The sequence below is a fragment of the Populus alba genome, chromosome 7, assembly GCF_005239225.2.
Source record: "Populus alba chromosome 7, ASM523922v2, whole genome shotgun sequence".
Taxonomy (NCBI): Eukaryota; Viridiplantae; Streptophyta; class Magnoliopsida; order Malpighiales; family Salicaceae; genus Populus; species Populus alba.
The window spans coordinates 9,152,817-9,173,775 of NC_133290.1; the positions used below are offsets into that span (position 1 = coordinate 9,152,817).

The window sequence follows — 20,959 nt, forward strand, 5'->3', positions numbered from 1 at the left end:
CACCACTGCTACTATTATTATTACTATTACTATTATTACTATTACTATTATTATTATTATTATTATTATTATTATTATTATTATTATTTACATTCTGTTTATATTATATAATATATCTCTTTGATCTTTTCATAAACTCAGTATATAGGCTGGAAACCTGTGACCCGATCTTTTAGATCATTCTCAGGTTTAACAACGCCACGTACTGAGTATTACTACTACTACTACTACTACTACTACTACTACTACTACTACTACTACTACTATTGTTATTATTGTTGTTATTATTGTTGTTGCTGTCTTGTTGTTTATAATTTATACAATTAACCTTTCTGTGGTTCGACCCCGGTTTTGCCGGATTATTTATTACTTCGACACTCCTGTACTTGAGAGAAGATATCAATCTTTTGGTCGTGTCAGGGCCCAACTGCACATTCACCATAAACCCATAGGTTTGTTAAATGTTAATGGTTTTTATGATAAGTTGTTGTCTTTTCTTGATCATGTTGTGGAACAGGAATTTCTAACATCTTCAGCACGACAAATCATAATCTCTGCTGCTACTGCTGAACAATTGATTAACCAATTACAATCTTTCATCCCTGTACTTAATCCCTCAATGAGTCGCATAAATTGGTCAACTAAGAAAAGCCGTAAAAAGCTTAGATTGGATTTGAGCCTTTATTTGTAAAAACTTTGTGTCTTTTGGTTTTATTATTATGTTTTGTTGTTTCTTATATTTATTTAAGTGTGTTTCAGGTTTGTCAGTGTTCGTTATTTCAGGTGATGTCTTCTATACTCTATCTTTCTACCTTAAGACATTGAGGACAATGTCTCATTTTGGTTGGGGGGAAAGGGTAGTAGTTGATATTTAAAAAAAAACAAACCTGTGTTTTCTATTTCATAAACTATTTGCAAAACTGTTGTTACTAGGATGGCAGAGTAAAAGGAGTTATTTTGTTAAAGTGACTCTTGAGACGCATCTTAGTAAATATTCTTAATAGGGTCTATCAGAATACTTCTTGAAATATTCAGGTTTACAAACTCTCGTATTGGTAGCACTTGATTATGCTCATATGCTCATTTAACAAGTATTTTTAAATCTTCATTTTCACACACACACTTTAACATATGATTGTGGGTTGCACATCGGATCATTACATTATTTATGTTCTTTTGTTAAAAGTAACAACTAAGAGAAACAGATAGTATATAATTTGCAAAAAAAAAAAAAAAAAAAAAGAGAAAAAAAAAACAATGATAATAAAAAGGTAGATAAGTTTGGTTTCGTAGTCTCCCTAACTTAAGCAATTAAGTCTGAAGGGGTGTTTTAACACTTAATACCCTAAAGTCAACTGACTTGGGAGCTATTGGCCCAACGCTTGTTACATGGGTTGAGGACAAAAGCTTAAGGAAATCAAACATTGCATTATCTACGTATCAGTATCTGCAACCCGAGTTGCTAAGCTCGTAGGGGTGTCTCAACACCTAATGCCCTAAGACCAACTGGTCTGGGAGTCATTAGCCTAAAACTCGTTACATGGGTTAAAGATGCATTGTGTTTCAAGTTGTATGTGTATATAAATAAATAAATAAATAAATAACGAAAAAGAAAAAAAAAATAATCCCAACCTAAGGAAGTTAGCCTTAAACATTAGAACAAAAATTTGTTTTTCTTCCAAGTAAAGCCCCATAACTATATGTTGATATTTTGAGCACAAAAGAAAGGTTTAGTAATATATTGTTTAAGAGGTATTGAGCAGATATATGAATTTAATGAGAGTTTATTTATCTGGATAAATTAAAGTAAGTTGAATGATGAATGCCTTGCTTTATGGAATTTGCAAATTGTTTTTCTATTTTAACGCTTTGATTACTAGGGACTAGTAATAAGCTGGTTGGGGGGTGATTAGTACTTAAAAATGCATATTTATCAAGGTTTTATATCATCATTTTGCATTTAAAGTATCAATAACTCCTTAACTAAAGCATGTTTTATAATAACAAGTCTAATACTATAAAATGCCCTAATATATGGTAAATGTTCATCTTAAATGCAGGCCTATCACATAAATCAAAGAATTGATTGATGAATTCAACTACTGAAATTTGTGAAGATAAAGAGAGGGTGAAACTTAGAAAAGAGATGTTGGTGTGGTTCAAATTGGAACATTCTTCAGTAATTGGGTCATATCTCGAGTTCTAGATGTTCAAATGACCTCATATTTCTACACAAATTCAGTAAGACATAGGCCTACAACTTTCATGTTTTCATCAAGATCTAAGAAGGCCATTTTCAAGTCCAAATTATAGCAACAATGGAGAAGTACGAATCTGTCCTACAGCCCAAACACTGTTCAGTGTTTGGCCCATATCTGGAGTTCTAGAAGTCCAAATGACCTCCATTTTTTTCCTAGAAAGCTAAGTTAATTTCCTAAAACTTTCATGATTTCCAGAGGACCTATTTCGGATGGTAACATTTTTGTTTTATTCAGACAAGAAGATAAAGATTTTCACCAAGTCAAAAGTTGGCCACCCACTCAACAATTAGTCATCAAATCAATAATTTCAAATTTTGGTCTATAAAAGGAGGCATTTGCCATGCATTTGGGGGCTTGGTTGTTCAGATCAAGTTCATGCTCTTTATTTCTCTCTTTATATTTTTTTTGTAATTTTTAAGTTTTGCTTTCATTAATATCTTGTTTATGCCTTTCATTTCCTTTCCTTAGTTAACTTGTATTTTCTTTATGTTCTTGTTTTGTTTATTTATATTTCTCTTCTGCATTATGTTTAGCTAAGTTTATTATGTCAAGGTGAAAAAGTTACACTAATGGTGTAAAAATAAGTATAGTGTAAACTCAACATGGACCTTAATGTTTAATATTAACATGTCCTACCTTTTTATCTTACTAATTCTTAATACCTTGCTTGTTAAATGATTAATCTAGATTTGTGTTGTATAACACTTGGTACAACAAATGCTTGGCACTCTCATAGCCCAACCGTATGGTATTACCTACACCTGAGCTATGAAAGGAACTTGATTTGTTGTTAACATCAGTTAACATCATGAATTCCTGACAATATTTAAAAGTTTGGTGTTATGTAAATAAGATAATTAATATGATCATGTTAATAATTTATAATGAGCTATTAATGACAAATCATCCGATTGGAACCTTCTTCGTGTGTGGTTTCCAAATTGAGTAATAAGAGTTTATACTATACTTGTTTGAAATACCATTGGTGGATACTCTAACCTTGACATTTATTTTTATCATTGTTTAATCCTTACATTAATCTTTCATCTTAAAGTTCTCATTAATTTCTTCATCTTCTTCTTTTATTATTATTATTATTACTACTAGTGCTGCTGCTGCTGCTATTATTACTATTACTATTAGTATTATTATTTACATTATGTTTATATTATATAATATATATCTTTGATCTTTTCATAAACTTAGTATATAGGCTGGAAACCTGTGACCCGATCTTTTAGATCATTCTCAGGTATAACAACGCCACATACTGAGTATTATTACTATTACTATTACTATTACTATTATTGTTATTGTTGTTGTTGTTGTTGTTGTTGTTGTTGTTGTTGTCTTGTTATTTATAATTTATACAATTAACCTCTCTGTGGTTCGACCCCGGTCTTGCCGAGTTATTTATTACTTCGACACTCCTGCACTTGGGAGAAGACATCAATCATTTAGTCGTGTCAGTGCCTGTCATACATCCAAACATCTTATTGATTTGTATCAGTCCATATAAAAGAAAAAAAGAGACATAGAAATAATTTTTGCTCACCCACATCAAGATAGTAATGATATTTATTTTTATCCCTGGATATGACATACCTTGATGTTACCATTTTCTTTAAACAAACTGACGAGAAAATTGGTATTTCATATAATGATAATAATCAGTTTTAAATATAAGAATGCCAGTATTTAAAATTTTGTTAATTTTTTAGGTGTGTTTCTTTTATGCTAGTATATTTCAATGTATTTTTGGTTTGTTCCTTTCATGTTGGCTTATTTAAGAAAGGATTATGTTATAATAATTGTCATATGCATATTTAAGATATATGTCTTCTTATGAACTTATTATATATTTATTTCTTTTCATGAAGAAAACATAGACTTGCATCATACTATAAATGAGTCCAATATCAGTTGTGAAGATATATGCTTAGTAGATAGTGTAACGATGCACACCTTTCTCAAACATAAACAATATTTTTCAAATCTAAAAATGATGAAAGAAAAAGTGAATGCAATTATAACATTAAACATATTTGATTGAAGGCACTATAGGAGATAATATAATGGTTCCTAGGATAACAAGATTTATAATTGATAATGTTTTGTTCTTAACCAAATCAAGGAGAAATATGCAAAGTTTCAAAGATATACATCGTAACAGATACCATATTGAGATTGTCAATGACAATGATATATAATATCTTCATATCGTATCAAATGTCTCTGCTAAAAATCAAATATTAAAAAACTTACATGTTTTATCTTCAAGTTTGTACTATACAAATACTAGTACAATTGAAATGTAAAAACCCATAAAATTTCAAATATTTTCTACATATTACTCATTTGTAATTGATAGAAATTGGGGTATTTTTTTAAAATTTCATGGTCCTTTATATAAAGTCTAACATAAACATTTCTTAACTTATATTCTTAACTTCTTAGAACTGTGTATTGCACAATACCATTTATCATTTCAACAACCAAGCATTTTTAAGTATTTATATAAACTACATATATATAAGATATGATAGTACTATAAAAGAAAAGATACATATTCATTATGTTCATGATATGAAGTTTACAAACACATTAAAATTTACATATCATAAATTTAGATATCTACACCGTGAAGTTTTATGAAATATAAGTTGTTTGTTCTTGCTACTACTTAGATCCTTATATTTTTTTACAAGGTAAATACTATTAGATTGCTAGATACCCTGGTCATAAGATGATCTTTTTATAAATTAACTTGATGTAAGTGCATAAACATTAATTATGGTACAAAAGAGTAATAAAGCATATAATCACGGTTAAGATTAATATTTAACAAAGTAAATTCACATTAATCACTTTCTACCAAGTCTATCTTAAATACATTTCTTCATATCTTCATTCAACATTAATTCTCATTACTTTATTTCAATCTATGTCCAACAATCAACCAATGTTATATATTATGACTTAGGAATTAACATATGGAGAATCTTTCATTATAAAGATGGTTCATCTCTGACTATAATCAATTAATACAATTTCTTAGACAAATTTTTTTATCAATAATAATATGTTATAATTGTCCTTTCATTATATCGATAAATACTATCAATCGAGGCTATTCTTAGTATTTACTTCTAGTTGTCATAGCATGGATAACACTATTAGCCAAAGCTAATCTCATCATTTGTTTTTGGTTATCCAACATAGATACCATTAGGCAAAACTAATCTTATCATTTTTTTTTTTTTTTTATCAAATGTAAGAAATTTTATGGATCAAAATGAAACAAAGCTATAAACCAGCAAGTCATAATATATAGGCATATATAAATGAGCAACCAGGGAACAATCTCCCTTATACAAAATACAGTACAATACAAATAAAACCATATCATGTTAGACCAACGTTGCAGAAAACAACAAACAAAGAAACAAAGCCTAAATAGATAGACAACCATTAACTATAAACCGTCTGCAAGGTGAGCAGTATCAGCCAGAACCACTGAAGAGAACTAATAGCAGAACAAAATTCACCAGCTTTTACACCAACTACATGAACCACACAGCAACAAGGCAACAAAAAGCAACCAGACAAGGATCCCAGCCAGAAAATATGGAGTCCAACAACAAGAATTAACACTAGCACCATACCATCAACACAACAATATTAAAACCATAGCATCACCAAGACAAAACCAAAAGCCTAACCAGCACTGTTGGGACCATCCCAAAACAACAGAGGCAAAAAAGATCAAAAACACCATCATCTACATGGTTTGGATCCACCACCAGTAGGACCAACACCAGTAGAAACCAATTCCAACAGCCAGCTTCAAGAAGCCTAGCACACCAAGGTGCTTCAATTCATTCAACTCAATTAACAGCCTGGAAGGACTATATCAACCAGTATCCATTGCAGCAAGACAAACCCCATATGAAGGATTAAGTTACTCTCGCAATAATAAGATGGAAAGATTTTATTAAGATGAAGTTCAACTTGCACTTCATAGGCCAGAGCACAATGAGACACAAAAGCCATGACTCCCTAACTGGTAAAAAAAACTCCATCAAGAAAGGGAAGACCTATGAGGTTTATCCCTGTCATAATCAATATGTACGACCACCTTTAGTTGAGATCGACCAGGCTTCCTACTTTTGAACCCAGCAGTGGTATCAACCATTAGTGCTTTTCCTTTATGATTTCCAGATAATAACAGAGAAGTGACATGCATAAGCTGGCTCCGACTTCGCATCATGTACTGTCTCTGACTTGTGATAGTGCTCTTCCCTTTGTTAAATCTATTGCCTCTGATTGGGGGGGTCATCTAGGACATACACAACATCAGTGGGAACAAAAGGGATAATATTTTGAGCAAGTTTAGCTTTTTTCCTCCAACTAATGGCTTCACTGTCACTACCATAGCCGCAATAGCCACACAGAATGACCGAGGGTGGAGGAGCTTGACTAGAAGACCTAAGAGACAAGTAAATTGGACTTGTGACTACTATATGGAAGGGGAATGATCTCCATATCAGAATTTGAAAGGATAAAGACTCTTCTTCTCTTCTAATAGGAAACGACCTCCAGAATGACTGAGGTTGGAGTTAGCACCCCATGACCACCTGATAAGGAAGAGCGAGACCTCTCTACTACCTTTTGACAAACCTTATTAGCAGGAAGGTTAGTTATAGGGATGTCTTCAAGAACATCCTCAGCTTGGACTTGGATTGTGTAGATCTCATAAATTTTTATTTGAATAGAAGACCTAACCCTTTGTCTTTTCTCTAATGGTTGATTTTCTTCAAAAGAGGAGTCGCCATTACGAGAGGGCATAGACACGTGACTAGGCATAGACAGGGCAGACCCATTGAATTCGGATCTATCAATCCCAGGTAAAGACCCTGCACAAAGAAACAATTAAGAAATGAAATGTATTGGAATAAAAAAAAACATGTGAAAACAAAGTTACTTGAAACACCGTATAACTCTTTAATGATATAATAATGTCATATTTAGCATGAAGGTTATCTAACCTGGTGCAAACCCTTTCCTCCTCTAGGCCCAAGAAAGGCTTTTCATTTACACCCATTATAAGGTGTCCTTCAATATTAGGTATAACCCTAGATTGGTTATACCCATCTTGAGGTCTGGCTAAGCTAGTATACCTCACTATTTTCTTTTGCTCCCTTCATTTTTTTGATCAAAATGACCTTTTCCTCATGATATTTTTCATTGATCTATTTTGCCTATTAATGAAAGTAAAAAAAAAAACTAAGGGATTGAAGCCCTCTTCAATGCTACTGATTAAGGTATAACAATGCCTAAATACTCTAACTGTAGGCTCCTCATTCAAAATCCTCGATAATTTTTCAAATAAAGATAAAATGGTCCATCCATTGGAATGAATCTAAGCAGGATTGTGGTTGTAATACCTCGGAACATCCCTTACAAATCCCTATAAAGAGAATGAGTATCCAAAATCATATAGACATATAGGGGCTCTAATAATAATATCACCCCCACCATATTTGTTGGTGACCTGAGAGATACAGTCACCAAGTTCTGGAACAACCACCCTATAATCTCCTGGCTGACTAGCATTAGCTAGGGATACTTGGTCCCAAGTCATTTAACTTTATGTGTCATCCATAGTTGTCCTAGGCAGTCTTAGTTGTCCCCTCAAGTTTGAAACCTCTTAGGAAACATCCTTATCCCTTCTTCTAGCAGAAAAAAGGTTAAGTACCCTCCCTCTCATATTTAGGGCCAATTCTTACAGCCAGAGATGTACGATGAGTGGTTTCAATTTCAGGTCTAAAACTAAAATCACCTTCAGGAGATATGTTTCCTTTTTCTTTTCTAAAAGTCATGATGGTAGAAGGAAGAAAAAATTGAAGAAGGTTTTACGAAAATACAAGGAAAGAAGATTTGGTTTACCTAGATAATGAACTCCTTTGTACTATCAAATTTCCTTCTTGTAAAATATTGGAAATTTCTAAGCCAAGAAATACTAGAAAAAAGATTTAAAAAAGTATAAGAAAAAAGAAAAATAGGAATGCAAGACAGATAACATCTTATATATGACCTCAAGAAAGCCAAAAACCTGCAATATTTATTGTTCATCGTTGAGTGGTCTTCCAAAAAACCTTTTCCTTTACTTTAGAAGTCTTTTTAATCTACAATGCCTTAACCCTCTCTTTTCAAATGACGACAAGATATTTACTGACTGATTGTCACCCTCAAAATCTCTTAAGCCTCTAATGCAAAATTAAACATTAAAGACTTGAGGACAACTGATGAGTTAACTTTTTTGTTAAGATTTTTATAAAAATCTTAATCATCTTAAATAAAATGGGTCTTGCGAACATGCCAGACCCAAAATACTTCAGCTTGCTAGTTAATCAAGTTTAAGGTAACGTGGGTTTGATGAATATGCTAGACCTAAATAATTTGGACTTGACAATCAGCCAAGCCCAAGATAACATGGGTTTGATGAATATATCAGGCTCAAGGTATTTGACCTTGATAGTCCGCCAAACCCAAGATAAAATGCCGTTTTAGGTTTTTGTTTTAAATTTAATTTAATTGCTTGTTAATAACGACCCTACTTACCGTTGGCCTGTATGATCCGCACAAAAAGGCACATCGCATACCTTGTCCACTGTACTAAACAACACGTCGTCCATATATCATGTAACTTAAGAACTCAGCATTCAAAATTTTGTAAAAAAAAAAGCAAAAAAAATATGGACTGCAACCAAAAGTACAGTTGCAGAACAGCAAAAGAAACCCTAGAATGGATAGACGCAATCCTCAATTTCATTAAACCCTACGCTTTCTTAACCAACGCACATGTTACCAATTTCTTCACCCACAAGTTATGGCAATCCATCGATCCTGTCTGGCTCCATTGCTTGCGTAACGAACCTGTCCAAAATCTCCTCCTAATTCCTTGTGGTATAATCCAGGTAACTAAATAATTTTTAGATTATGTATAATGATGTTGTGTTAATTATCTTATTATGTGAATAGGAGCATTGGCCTGCTTCGCTGAAGGAATTTGTTTTAGATTTGAAGTCTCTCGCGTTTCCTCGCAAGCAAGCGCATTTAAACAAGGTAGGTTTGTTTTACTTTTTGTTTACTTGATATTTCTTTTCTTTTTTTATTGTAATAAATAATAATTGCTGATTATTATTATTATTATTATTATTATTATTATTATTATTATTATTATTATTTATTGCAGCTATTCCCGGGAGTGAATGTGGTTTCGCTTAATACTGTACTTGCACAAGGCATGAATTTCAAGAAAAAACATGAAGTAAGTAGGTGATCGACGCTCGGTTTTGAATTTCTTCTTCTTCTTCTTCTTCTTTTTTTTAATTTTTTATGTTATAGTTGCATGTTGTAGAGAATATGTTATCATTTTATATAATTACTGCGTGTTGTTATCTTCGTGAGAAAGCAGGTTTATATGGGTAATGCTTTTTTATTTTTATTTTTTGAGTAGGTGGAAGTTCTTTCTGCGGTTGTTAGTTCTGTTGCGAATAGTGTGGGAGCTCAAACAATAGTTGATGTTGGTGCTGGCCAGGTTTGCCTCTTTCTTTGATCTATCGCATTGCTTCAACATAAACTGATTGTTAATTTGAATTAATTCTGTGTGGTCTTACTAACTAATAATCTTTTCTTTTCATGTGCTGTGAAACCAAAACTTTGTTGCTATTTACTTGTACAAATTCTACATCTCTGATTGAGCTTTTGTTTTAGGGTTATCTTGCCCAAGTTCTTTCCTTCCAGTACCAGCATTCTGTAGTTGCTATCGATGCCTGTTCTCATCATGGAACTGTCACAGAGAAACGTGCAGAACGGATCAAGAAGCATTATGCAGCTCAAATACGAAAACATTAGTAAATTATGCATTTATTCGTACATTTGCTGCAATTTCCTACTCTTTAAGGAAGTAGTTATCGTATTTTAGGAAACCATGGAGAAATTGTTTAGATGGTGTCTGTTGTTAGTTGATGGAAGTTGTTAATATGGGATTGCCTGCTTAAGTGCTTGATGTGACTTCTTTACTTATTCTATGCCTTGCATGAATTGCTACGTGTTATACCACTAATATATTTCCATTACCATGATCATGTGTCTATTTTTGTTACCAATCCCTTTTACTTCCTTCTGTTAGTCCAGGAATTGGGACTCTAAATGTGCCGAAGACAATTACATGCCGTGTCATGTCCATTGACATGTTGAAAGCATTGACTAGCATGTCACCACATATAGATAATGTTAAGCGGCCAGAATTGATTGGGCAAGTTGCAGATGATAAGGCCTCATTGGTACTTGCTGGGTTACATGCATGTGGCGATCTTTCAGTAACTATGCTGAAGTGAGTGCTTTTTAGCTTTGTAAATTATCTCTTTCCATTTTGCATGTAATTGAAAATGTTATTTCAATGCTTAATATGCTAGGCAAAGCTACAAATACATGCATATGTATTGAAGATACGGAACACTAGCAGCTATATTTTAATTCTCCCTGACCATGTGTATTAATATTTGGATTATTTGCCATATTTCAACAAATTGCTTCATTGTGGTCATTTGCATAAACCATTCTTTTTATTGCTCTGGCCTTTGGCCTCTGTATTCGGTATTGTTGTTTCATCATCCATTGATAATTTTTAAAGTGCATATCTTTATTGGACCAGGACCTTTTTAGAGTGCAAAGATGTTAAAGCAGTTGTTAGCATTGGATGCTGTTATAACCTGCTTTCTGAAGGATGTCTTGACATAGCTGGTTCACAATGTGGTTTTCCTGTGAGTTGTGGTGTTAAATCTGCTGGCATATCACTTGGGAAAAATTCACGTGATCTTGCATGTCAGGTGCTCGGATATCTTGCTTTTCTTAAGTGCATTAGTTTTATGAAGCAATATCATAGAAATATCAAGTACCTGTTTCAGCACGTATGCTATTGTCTGAGTAAATATTAATAACTTTTGTTGAGTTCTAATGTCTTCTGTGGTGCTTCTTTCATAACTCCACTGTCTATCTAAAGATGCACTCCATGACCCAGCTTAATTTTGTTTAGAGTGCAGAGAGATGGAGGAGTCTTGAACAAGATGCAGGTCTTCATAATTTTGAGTTGCATGCTTTCCGTGCTGCTTTTCAGATGGTAAGCGATGCTTACAACCATCTTATAGTGAGATTGGATTTGCTTTAGACTTGCCTTCTCACCCTATGTCACTCTCAGTATCATTGTTATGCTGTATATGAAAACTTTTATAATTGAAGGCCTGAATTATTTGTCCTTAGTGTATTTAATATTAGATAAATAGATTGTTCTATATTTTTTGCATCATCCATATGCTATTGATACCATTTGTTTCTTTTGAAGGTTCTTTGTAAATATTATCCTGAAATCATAACATCAAGTCCCTCAATTGGCCGTCAAGGGAAGGCGTTGCGACGCCAACAGCAAAGGAGGATCCTGCAGTCTTCAAATAATTGTGAAGAAAGTAAACATTCATCAATGCCTGAGACAATTTCTCATATGCAAGAACTCTACCTAAATCCACGCATGTCAAAATCTAAAACAGGTACATAAGTAATCAATGTATTCTTGAAAGTTATATAGCCTTGAGATTGCAGTTGATTCTCCCCTTCTTCGGTAGTACAGAGAAATTGAAGGAGAGTGGGGATAGAGAAAAAAAAATATCACTTTGGGAACTCAAGGCATTCTTTGAGTGTATCCCAAACTATTAAAAAGACCCCTTTAATGGAAAAACAGTTCAGCAATGAACAAGATACTGATAATTTTCTGTTGGAATGTGTTTTGCAGATGACTATTCAGGCTCAGCATTGCATTCTCATGAATTATCCTGCAATGGAGGTACCAGATACAATGAAACTGCAGCTGCAAGCAAATATTTGCTATTCGAGAAATTTGCTCAGTCTGGATTATCTCGCCTTGGTCTCCAGTCTTTGCAGGAGACACATTTCCATGAAATATGGAAGGAAGCTGAGCCATTTGCTGTATGGTAACCTCAACTTGCTTTTGTGGTGATTCATATATTATATATGAGTATCTCAATGATTTCTTTTTCACCTTTAGGGAAAGATGAATAAGGCATATTTTTAGATGTTCTGTTATAATACTGATTAATACACTAATTCAAAACAGGAGCTTATAGGACCATATTGGTCTCTGCGAGCTGCTTTAGGACCCCTTTTGGAAACTCTTCTTCTGCTTGATAGATTATTGTTCCTCCAAGAGCAAGGCAGTTCTCTGGAAGCAATCATGTTACCTATCTTTGATCCTGCATTATCCCCAAGGAATGTGGCCATAATTGCCAAAAGAATTTGATACAATTTTCAGCTCAAGCAGAGAAATGGTAATAATAATGACTCTTTATGTCCTATCCCTACTGATATATCTGCAAATCTGACCATGGCTTTTCAATTTGTTTTGGTTTTTAAATAAGATTCTTTCAAGTTATTATGATATATGAAATATGGAGCAATTATAGATCTCACTTGAGTGGGACCATAATGGGGACTAGCCTTTATGGAAAGCCAATTTTTTTGTTTTTTCGTCAAAACATTTAGGTTGATGTCCATGATATTGATGTTTGTTCTTCATACAAAATGCACCTCAAAATTTGATGCACTTTCCCATGTCAGAAAAATGAAAAACATATTTGTGGAAAGGAAAGTGATCATTTTCAGTATGCTACCAATATATTCGGGGTGGTTGTATGGAATCTAGGAGTGCTCATCGTGGTACCCATTGATAATTATAAGCCATGATGCCATATACTAATATTTAATAAAAATGATGTATGGGAGCACATGTTTTACAGACATTCGACTAATATCTGTTGTGATGTTCATATGTAGTAGCATCATCCTGAAGTATATCGGTGTTTGAAATAGTGTATGTGAGTATCGCTATTATTTTTGCACTCTATTAATAAAGGTTATGTTTCTGTCATTTACTTGTGTGATTCTTGTAGTCCATTCATTGTGAAAGAAGGCATCATGCTTTGTAGAATTTAAAACAGTGGTCAGAAACCTTCTCATTGAATGTCTGTCTGTTCTCTGCTCTAAAGATGGTCGCATCCTATTTTTGTTGGTCCTATTTAGTCCTTGTGCGTCCAAGAATCCCAATCATGGGACTATATCCAGCTTCGTACAAATTGAATAGTACAACATCATGATTATATCATGTTGTAAGTTTTTCTAATCCAATGGAAATCGTGAAATGATAATCTGTCTGCTTGGTAAAAGATAACACACAAACACTTGTATACAAGTTTCTGACCAGAAGCAGCGCATATGGTCACTGCATCTGCTAAACCTGTTGCTCTTATGGTTTCCGTGGAAATCAAATATTTATTTCAATTTCGTTTCTGAATTGAGCATCCATGAAGCGATACTCATGGCATTTAAAGTTTGGCAACGAAATGCAGGCTGTACGTAATTTGATGGATTTGCTTTATTGAATCCCTGCATTTCTCAAGTCATGTTTTTTTCTCCTGTGATTTTTGGGTGGGGAGTGGAGAGGAAAGTAACTGAAAGAGAAGATACATGTTTCTTCATGGAACTTCCAAATGGTACGGTGGTGAAGAGTCTTAGAACTGTATGATTTTCACCCTGGTATGTGATTAGGCAATCATTCTATTTGAGATCCTTCTTTCTGTGTTTCGACCTGCATATAGAAACAATTTATGGAGTTGGCTTGAAATTAGTCAGAGAGATCGGTTGATTGGAGGCCTGAAAGGTCCTTGGAAGGACCGCTAAATTATTCATTAGCAATTCGGATGCTCTACTCTTAACAGTTCCCTTTAGATGTCTCTGTCAACTGGCTGGGAATGAAATGGACATTTGTTTGCATTCATTTTGTTACTTATCAAATAGCCGAAGAAATTGAAAAAAATTGTTAACGCAAATGTGGCATCTTTTAGATAGTAGTAGTTTGTTTAGCAGCTAGTCTGACTTCACACGATGCATGTAATCTTCGTGTGGATGGAAGCTATTCATTGCTCATAAAAGTCAATGGTTATCGTTCCAATTTTCCAAGTGCTATAACATGAGATCAAATATGTTCAGGTTTGATATTGGAGGACTGCAAGTCTTGGAGAAATTCTTTTGACGGTTGCTATTGATGCGACTGTGTAATTACGTTGTCCATGGCTTTGCACGATATGTTTGTTGTATACGTTTAGATTCTATATGCGTATGTTATTTACTTGGATAAACATGATTGAATATTCCTTGTGGATTCTTTGTAGGAATGGGTGGTGGGGCGCGCGCGCGCGCCTGTGATGATTTGTCGACTAGCTAAAACGCTGTGATTGGTCACATCAGATATCCTTGCTTAAAGAAGCATCTAATGGAGCCTCCCACTCGTGCTGGGACACGTGTGTTCACATGCTGTGGGTTGAATGGTTTTTGTCATTTTAGACACCTGGTTTGTTCTTGTTCATTTCCATTATTGGGTGGTTAGCTGTGACTGCAGTCGACATGTTGAATTTCAAAGGTAATATTACTGTCACTGAATACAAACAAACGTTGGGATACAGCGACTAGCAGTCCTCCTTTTGTTCCTTCTCACTGTTGTTGTCAGCATCAAAACTAGTGAAAGGTGCCGTTACTGGTTAAGTGGCTTGAATTTTGACCTTTGCCACAGATGAGGTTCATTCGAATTTCGTACTTTAGTGGATTGCTAGCTAGGATCGTGCCACCACGAACTGTTTGAAGCTATAATATCTGGTCAAACCCTTGCTACAGTACAAAGAGGGGGTGGTAACTTTAATGTCATTTTCCCCACTTTCTGAACCGCTCTTCCACTTACCTGCTCTGTATTTCTACCTTGTCGTGGCAGCGACACTAAAGGAGGGGGGGCCGGGGGCTCCTAGAGATTCAAACATGATTCTCCAACGACAAATCACGGCGAAGAAAGGAAAGCTGAGTTCCTTTGTGGGAGGTGCCATCTAAATAAATATCAAGGTGACAGATAATAAACCATGGAGAGGAATTTTGCTTTTCCAAAGCCATTAGAATCGTTCAATATTGCTTCGCCAACACACTGTATAATGTCAGGGCTCTCTGATTGTTGGGAGATGCTGAGAGTTGGAGAGAGCACACAATCACACGCTCAAAGAGGAAAAGCTCTGCCAGGGTTTGAGAACGTTTGTGTTTACATACCGGTGATGAACTGACTTATTTTCCATCATCATCTACAAGACTAAAATGTTAAGATCATGGATGAATTGCTACACGTCATAGACCAAGTTAATACGCCCGCTTCACTACAAAAAATAAAAAGTACATCTACATTACGTGATTGGCGGGGGTGTATTCGGTATAATCTTTCTTCTTCTTTTTTCCCAGTATTTCAATTGTATGTAATTATCCGTCGTGTGGTCATATAATATCTGGAGATCCTAGTTTAAATAATCTACAGTCTAGTTTTTCCTAACATGTAGTAAGTGGATTTACTCCCTCCATTACCATTTCAGGCTTGAATCCAATAGGAAAAATTAAGACTTCTCGTAGAAGCGTGCGCAAGACCGGACTGTATCTCTAAATCTTCACGTGTGAAGGCAGCTCCAACAATACTTTCACTATTAAAACTAAAAAAGAAAAAGAAAAAAGAGGGCAATACGCAGTGGAGGACTTGGAAAAGGGATTTCTCATGAGTGTATTAATTTAGTTTTGGATAACTACGTAGTGAATTAATTAGTCTCGATAGCAAAAGTTGGCATGAGAATACCCACCTGGTTTTTGTTTTTGTTTTTTTTTTAAAAAAAAAAAAAAGGAAAGAAGAGGAGGAATTTCTACGTTGATTTTGCTTTCAATTAGTGGCCGAATAAATTGAGTTAGACAGCATGGATTGAAAAATTAGTGATCGTTTTCTTTTCATGGATTTTTTCCCCATGGGAAATCTGTTTGGTCAATCTCCAATAACAAGCAAGATGAACTCAAACTCTTGCAGAATTGAGGAAACAGTATGGATTAGAACAAGAGGAGTCTGATGCCAAGGGGAACAGGAGGCCCCTTGAACAAGGATTAATCGTGGTGTGGTCATCTCCGTCATCATCATATATAATCCTTTTGGCTGGTTGTGGTGCTAACTTTATGATGATGAGCACCAATATCAAATTCCAAATAGTTAGAAATCGAAGACCATAGACCAAGGACCATCCCATTTTAGTGTGCTCCCATCAGCAGGTATTCATTGATTGGCCTATCTTATGTCATCTTATTATTACACCTAAGCATAAATCCTAACCTTCCTTTTTTATGCGGCATCATAATTAAGTTGACTTTACCTCTAATTTTGTTTAATTTGTACCTTTATATATATACAACACTACTTGGCCTTCTTGCCAGAGGAGATCTCATATTCTATCTCCTTGCTCTGTTCACATTGTTGCTAGCAATATAAATAGAGTCTTCCCTGTTACCTTGCCTTATCTGTTGAGAGCAAGAGAAAGATGAGCAACATAAGCTTTGTGGAGGCTAAACTGCCACCAGGGTTTAGGTTCCATCCAAGAGATGAAGAGCTTGTATGTGATTACTTGATGAAGAAGGCTTCTCACTGCGACTGCCTTCTCATGATAGAGGTCGACCTCAACAAGTGTGAGCCTTGGGATATTCCTGGTGAGTCTCTTAATACATACCTCATCATTACCATCAACATCTTCTCATGCTTACAATCAGTACTATGCTTTTCACCTTAATCATATATATTATGCTTAGATGGCATGCATGACTGTAAACTATGCATATATATATATATATATGGACGCTGCAGGCACGCACTGAAAAGAGGTAAATTGTGATGTGAAGAACACTGGTGATATGATTATCTAAATCACCAGATGAGTACTAGGCTAGCTCTTCCCATGAGCTGTGAAGCCAGCCTACCTTCCTTTTAGGCTTCATCTACCTCTTTTTAATTAAGTTCTGTCGGACAAATTAAGTTCTTGTAATTCCGGGGTGAACCTGTTTATGTTCTTTTAGGTGTTTTTTTAAAACTATTCTTTTCTGTTTTTAGATGAATTTAATGTGTTAATGTTAAAAAAAAATTAAAATATTTTTAAATAAATTTTTTTTAAAAAAATCAACCTAATCTACCATTCGAAGCACACCACATTATCCCATGCATGCGGAGATGAAAAGGTTGAAATGGTTGTCATACATGCATACACATACATTCGCGTACACGTATGTGCATCATAGATTTATTTTTCTTTAGGCAAAATTAATCTTAATGGGCACATAGGTCTTTATGATTGTCTTATTCAGAAGGGGAGTTAGGATTGCTTCTCTCTTTATTACTGGTTCTTGGCACCCGTCCATTTCAATGGGAGTTTTAATAAATTTTGAATTTTTATTATTTTTTAAAAAATATTTTTGAATTGTTTTGATACACTAATATTAAAAATAAATTTTATAAAATAAAAAAAATATTATTCTAATACATTTTTAAATAAAAAAATATTTTAAAAAAAATTACTATCATTATATATCCCAAACAATCCAAACCTGCAACCTTCATAAAAATCCACTATAATTTGTTTAAAGTCCGTGTGCGTTGTTGTGCGTGTGGTGTGGATAAGTTTTTAAGAACTGGAATATGAATAGCAGTATTTTGTATTAGAGCATACATGTCACGCAAGGGATTATTAGAAATAATATTTTGTGGTTTCTTCCACCGTCTTTTAGGTGGAAGTCCTCAACCAACTTAGTGGAAGTGTCTTTTAGGAAAGAAAACCACTATTCTCCCAGCAAAGTTTTCAAATTCATAAAAAAAAAAAAAAAAAAAAAAATTATGAAAGTGATTGAAATAGCTAAGCAAAAACCTAAAGTCATATAATATAATACCTTATTGTCCAAACCTAATTATATAATGGCCACAGCACACTTCACTTCAAAAGGAAAATGGCATTTTAACCTCGTAATTCTTACCAAATCCAATATGGCTTGTCACCGTCATTGAATATTGAAGCCCTCTCTCCCTCCCTTCTGTTTTTCAACATCCATCAATTATTTATTCAACTCAAATTTGTAGATCACACGTGTCACCTGCGTAAGCAAGGAACCTTTGTTTTTGTCAACTTGTAAATCTTACCTTCAATAATTCTCATTACCAGAGATGGACATCGACCTCTCAACCACACTGCTGTTATTGGATTGCAGTCATCTACCATTTTCTAGCCACATGTTATGAGTCACTTTTGGTGCCTTATCTCTTCACCACTCGTATAATACACCTTTGATCGAGTCATGGCCGCATAAATTCAAAACCCGGTCACCAATATGGCCTTGGATCTTAGAACCGCATGCTTCACCGCCCAATTCAATGTTAGATCGGTGATGTTGTATGTCTTCAAAGAAACCTAATGTTTGACCTAACTGGTAACCAAAGGCTTGCACTTAAGGCCTGCCGGCCCTTGATTATGGTAAACCCATCAAGATTATTTGGTTTAACATGGAGCTGACCAAGGGGTGCCTTATTTCACTTTTCTCTTGCTTTGAGCTGACCTTAATCATCACACACATTTATATATAATCTTGCTGTTTATTTCAGATAATTGGATAACATGTAAATATCTTATAGTCTAATGATTTGTGTGTGGAGATTTGGTAGAAACGGCATGCGTGGGAGGCAAGGAATGGTACTTTTACAGCCAAAGAGATCGTAAATATGCAACTGGACTAAGAACTAATCGAGCAACAGCATCTGGATATTGGAAGGCCACCGGGAAGGACAGACATATCCTACGTAAGGGAACCCTTGTTGGCATGAGAAAGACCTTGGTGTTCTACCAAGGTAGGGCACCTAAAGGGAAAAAAACCGATTGGGTAATGCATGAGTTTCGGCTTGAAGGCCCACTCGGTCCGCCCAAAACTTCTTTAGAGAAGGTGGGTTTAAAATATTCACTCCATGATGAATTCAATGATTTTCTTTTTACATATACATATATATGTGTGTGTGTGTGTATATATATATATATATATACATGCATGTTTTCCTTAGGTTTTTGCAAGAATCATGGTGCCAGCCCCGTGTCTTTTATTTACAATTTTTTTTTCTTTCCGCATGTTAAATCCTTTGACTTCATCTAGTATATATGCTTCTTTTTTTTTTTTCAAGAAAAAGCCAAACTTGCCATTGGTAATTTACCCTGTAGCTAGTCTAATGGTATCTTTCTCCTTTTTTTTTTTTTTTTTTTTTTTTTTTTGAGGAAAACAATATTGGTTTGATCCATGATTATGTAAAATATTTAGAAATAAAATTAAACAATTCTTTACAAATACTAGGATGTGAATGAATCTGTTTAGGCAATCAGAACTAAACTTTGCACGGCTTATGACCAGCAATGTCAAGACACGTCAAATTTTACATGGACAAAAGCTTGAAAGTAGTTTAATTGAACTCGTAAACATTTATCATATAGAATAAAAAAAAAAGGCCAAATTAATTTGTTGAACTAGTCATGGCAAGTATGCTAATATAAAATTACATTAGTAGCTGCTAAGATGTGTATTTTATAATCATCCATGCATGCCTATATATATAATCAACTGTAATGCATTACATCATGACCAACATCTCTCTTTTTTCTTGGCACATGCAGGAAGATTGGGTTTTATGTCGAGTGTTCTATAAAAACACCAGAGAAGTTGTGGCCAAACCTAGCATAAGAAGCTGCTATGATGACATAGGCTCTTCATCTTTGCCTGCATTGATGGATTCATACATCACTTTTGACCAAACTCAACCCAATTTAGATGAGCACGAGCAAGTGCCCTGCTTCTCCATTTTCTCCCAAATCCAAACCAACCAAAATTTCCCGTACATAACTCAAATGGAAGTACCAAATTTACCCACAAAGGGTACATGCCCATTTGGGCAAGTACCTGTGAATATTACCACTCCTTCAGACTCTTTTTCTTGTGACACAAAGGTACTAAAAGCTGTTTTGAATCACCTCAACATGATGGAAAGCAATGCCAACATTAAAGGGTCACCAAGCTTAGGAGAAGGTAGTTCAGAAAGCTACTTATCTGATGTGGGCATGCCCAACTTATGGAATCATTATTGATTTTTAGGTCTTAAATATAGGATTTAAAGAGGGTCTCTCTTCTCCCACTATTAAAAAAAAAAAAAGAAAAAAGAACACCCTTCAGCAGCCTTTACAAGACCATATTTTGCTGAAAAGCAACTTCTAGTTGTCAGTAATTCACTAGTCTTCCCACATTATATATGTTATCATTTCTTGTATTGGAATGCATTTTACTGTGGGAGATGTAATTAACTTTCTTATTATAGACTCTGAAGTTTATAGGGCAATTTGAAATGAACAATGTAAAACTTTCGTTGATAACTATATATGGGTATATATATAGGGGTTAAATATTAATTTCTGGTGTTCTGAATTTTAATTTGATTATTGAGTCTAATTACATAAATTATTCTAAAAACAATTAGAATAATAACTGGTTGGATGAGAAGGGCCGAGGAATTATTATCTATGCTTCATATTTTGGGATGTAACTACCACAAAACTTTTGTCGGAGAAATAACATTCCTGCCAAGTTTCAAATTCGATTCCTTTCCTTACTAATTCGAGGCAAAAATATACGTATGAGCTACGTGTTTAAAGGGGACT

The 20,959-nt window shown here is 34.4% G+C and overlaps 2 protein-coding genes across 5 annotated transcripts; both read left to right on the forward strand.

Moving 5' to 3' along the window:
- The first annotated feature begins 8,958 nt into the window (after positions 1–8,958).
- On the forward strand, positions 8,959–15,115 carry LOC118045575 (uncharacterized). 3 transcript variants are annotated; one of them, XM_073410389.1, is made up of 12 exons: positions 8,960–9,241; positions 9,306–9,389; positions 9,520–9,594; positions 9,784–9,864; positions 10,041–10,180; positions 10,459–10,662; positions 10,963–11,158; positions 11,365–11,448; positions 11,671–11,872; positions 12,115–12,308; positions 12,457–12,667; positions 14,567–15,115. In XM_073410389.1, exons 1-11 carry the CDS (start codon positions 9,020–9,022, stop codon positions 12,637–12,639), a joined length of 1,665 nt encoding a protein of 554 aa, XP_073266490.1. In that variant the 5' UTR covers positions 8,960–9,019; the 3' UTR covers positions 12,640–12,667; positions 14,567–15,115. The 3 variants fall into 3 exon arrangements, with proteins under 3 accessions (XP_073266491.1, XP_073266490.1, XP_034910131.1); XM_035054240.2 differs by having other exon boundaries at positions 8,961–9,241; positions 10,984–11,158; XM_073410390.1 differs by lacking the exon at positions 14,567–15,115 and having other exon boundaries at positions 8,959–9,241; positions 12,115–12,313; positions 12,457–12,644.
- A 1,544-nt stretch (positions 15,116–16,659) lies between these two features.
- Positions 16,660–20,710, forward strand: LOC118045576 (NAC domain-containing protein 21/22). 2 transcript variants are annotated; one of them, XM_035054241.2, is made up of 3 exons: positions 16,660–16,940; positions 18,925–19,208; positions 19,925–20,710. In XM_035054241.2, exons 1-3 carry the CDS (start codon positions 16,775–16,777, stop codon positions 20,390–20,392), a joined length of 918 nt encoding a protein of 305 aa, XP_034910132.1. In that variant the 5' UTR covers positions 16,660–16,774; the 3' UTR covers positions 20,393–20,710. The 2 variants fall into 2 exon arrangements, with proteins under 2 accessions (XP_034910132.1, XP_034910133.1); XM_035054242.2 differs by having other exon boundaries at positions 16,662–16,940; positions 18,934–19,208.
- Positions 20,711–20,959: the final 249 nt, after the last annotated feature.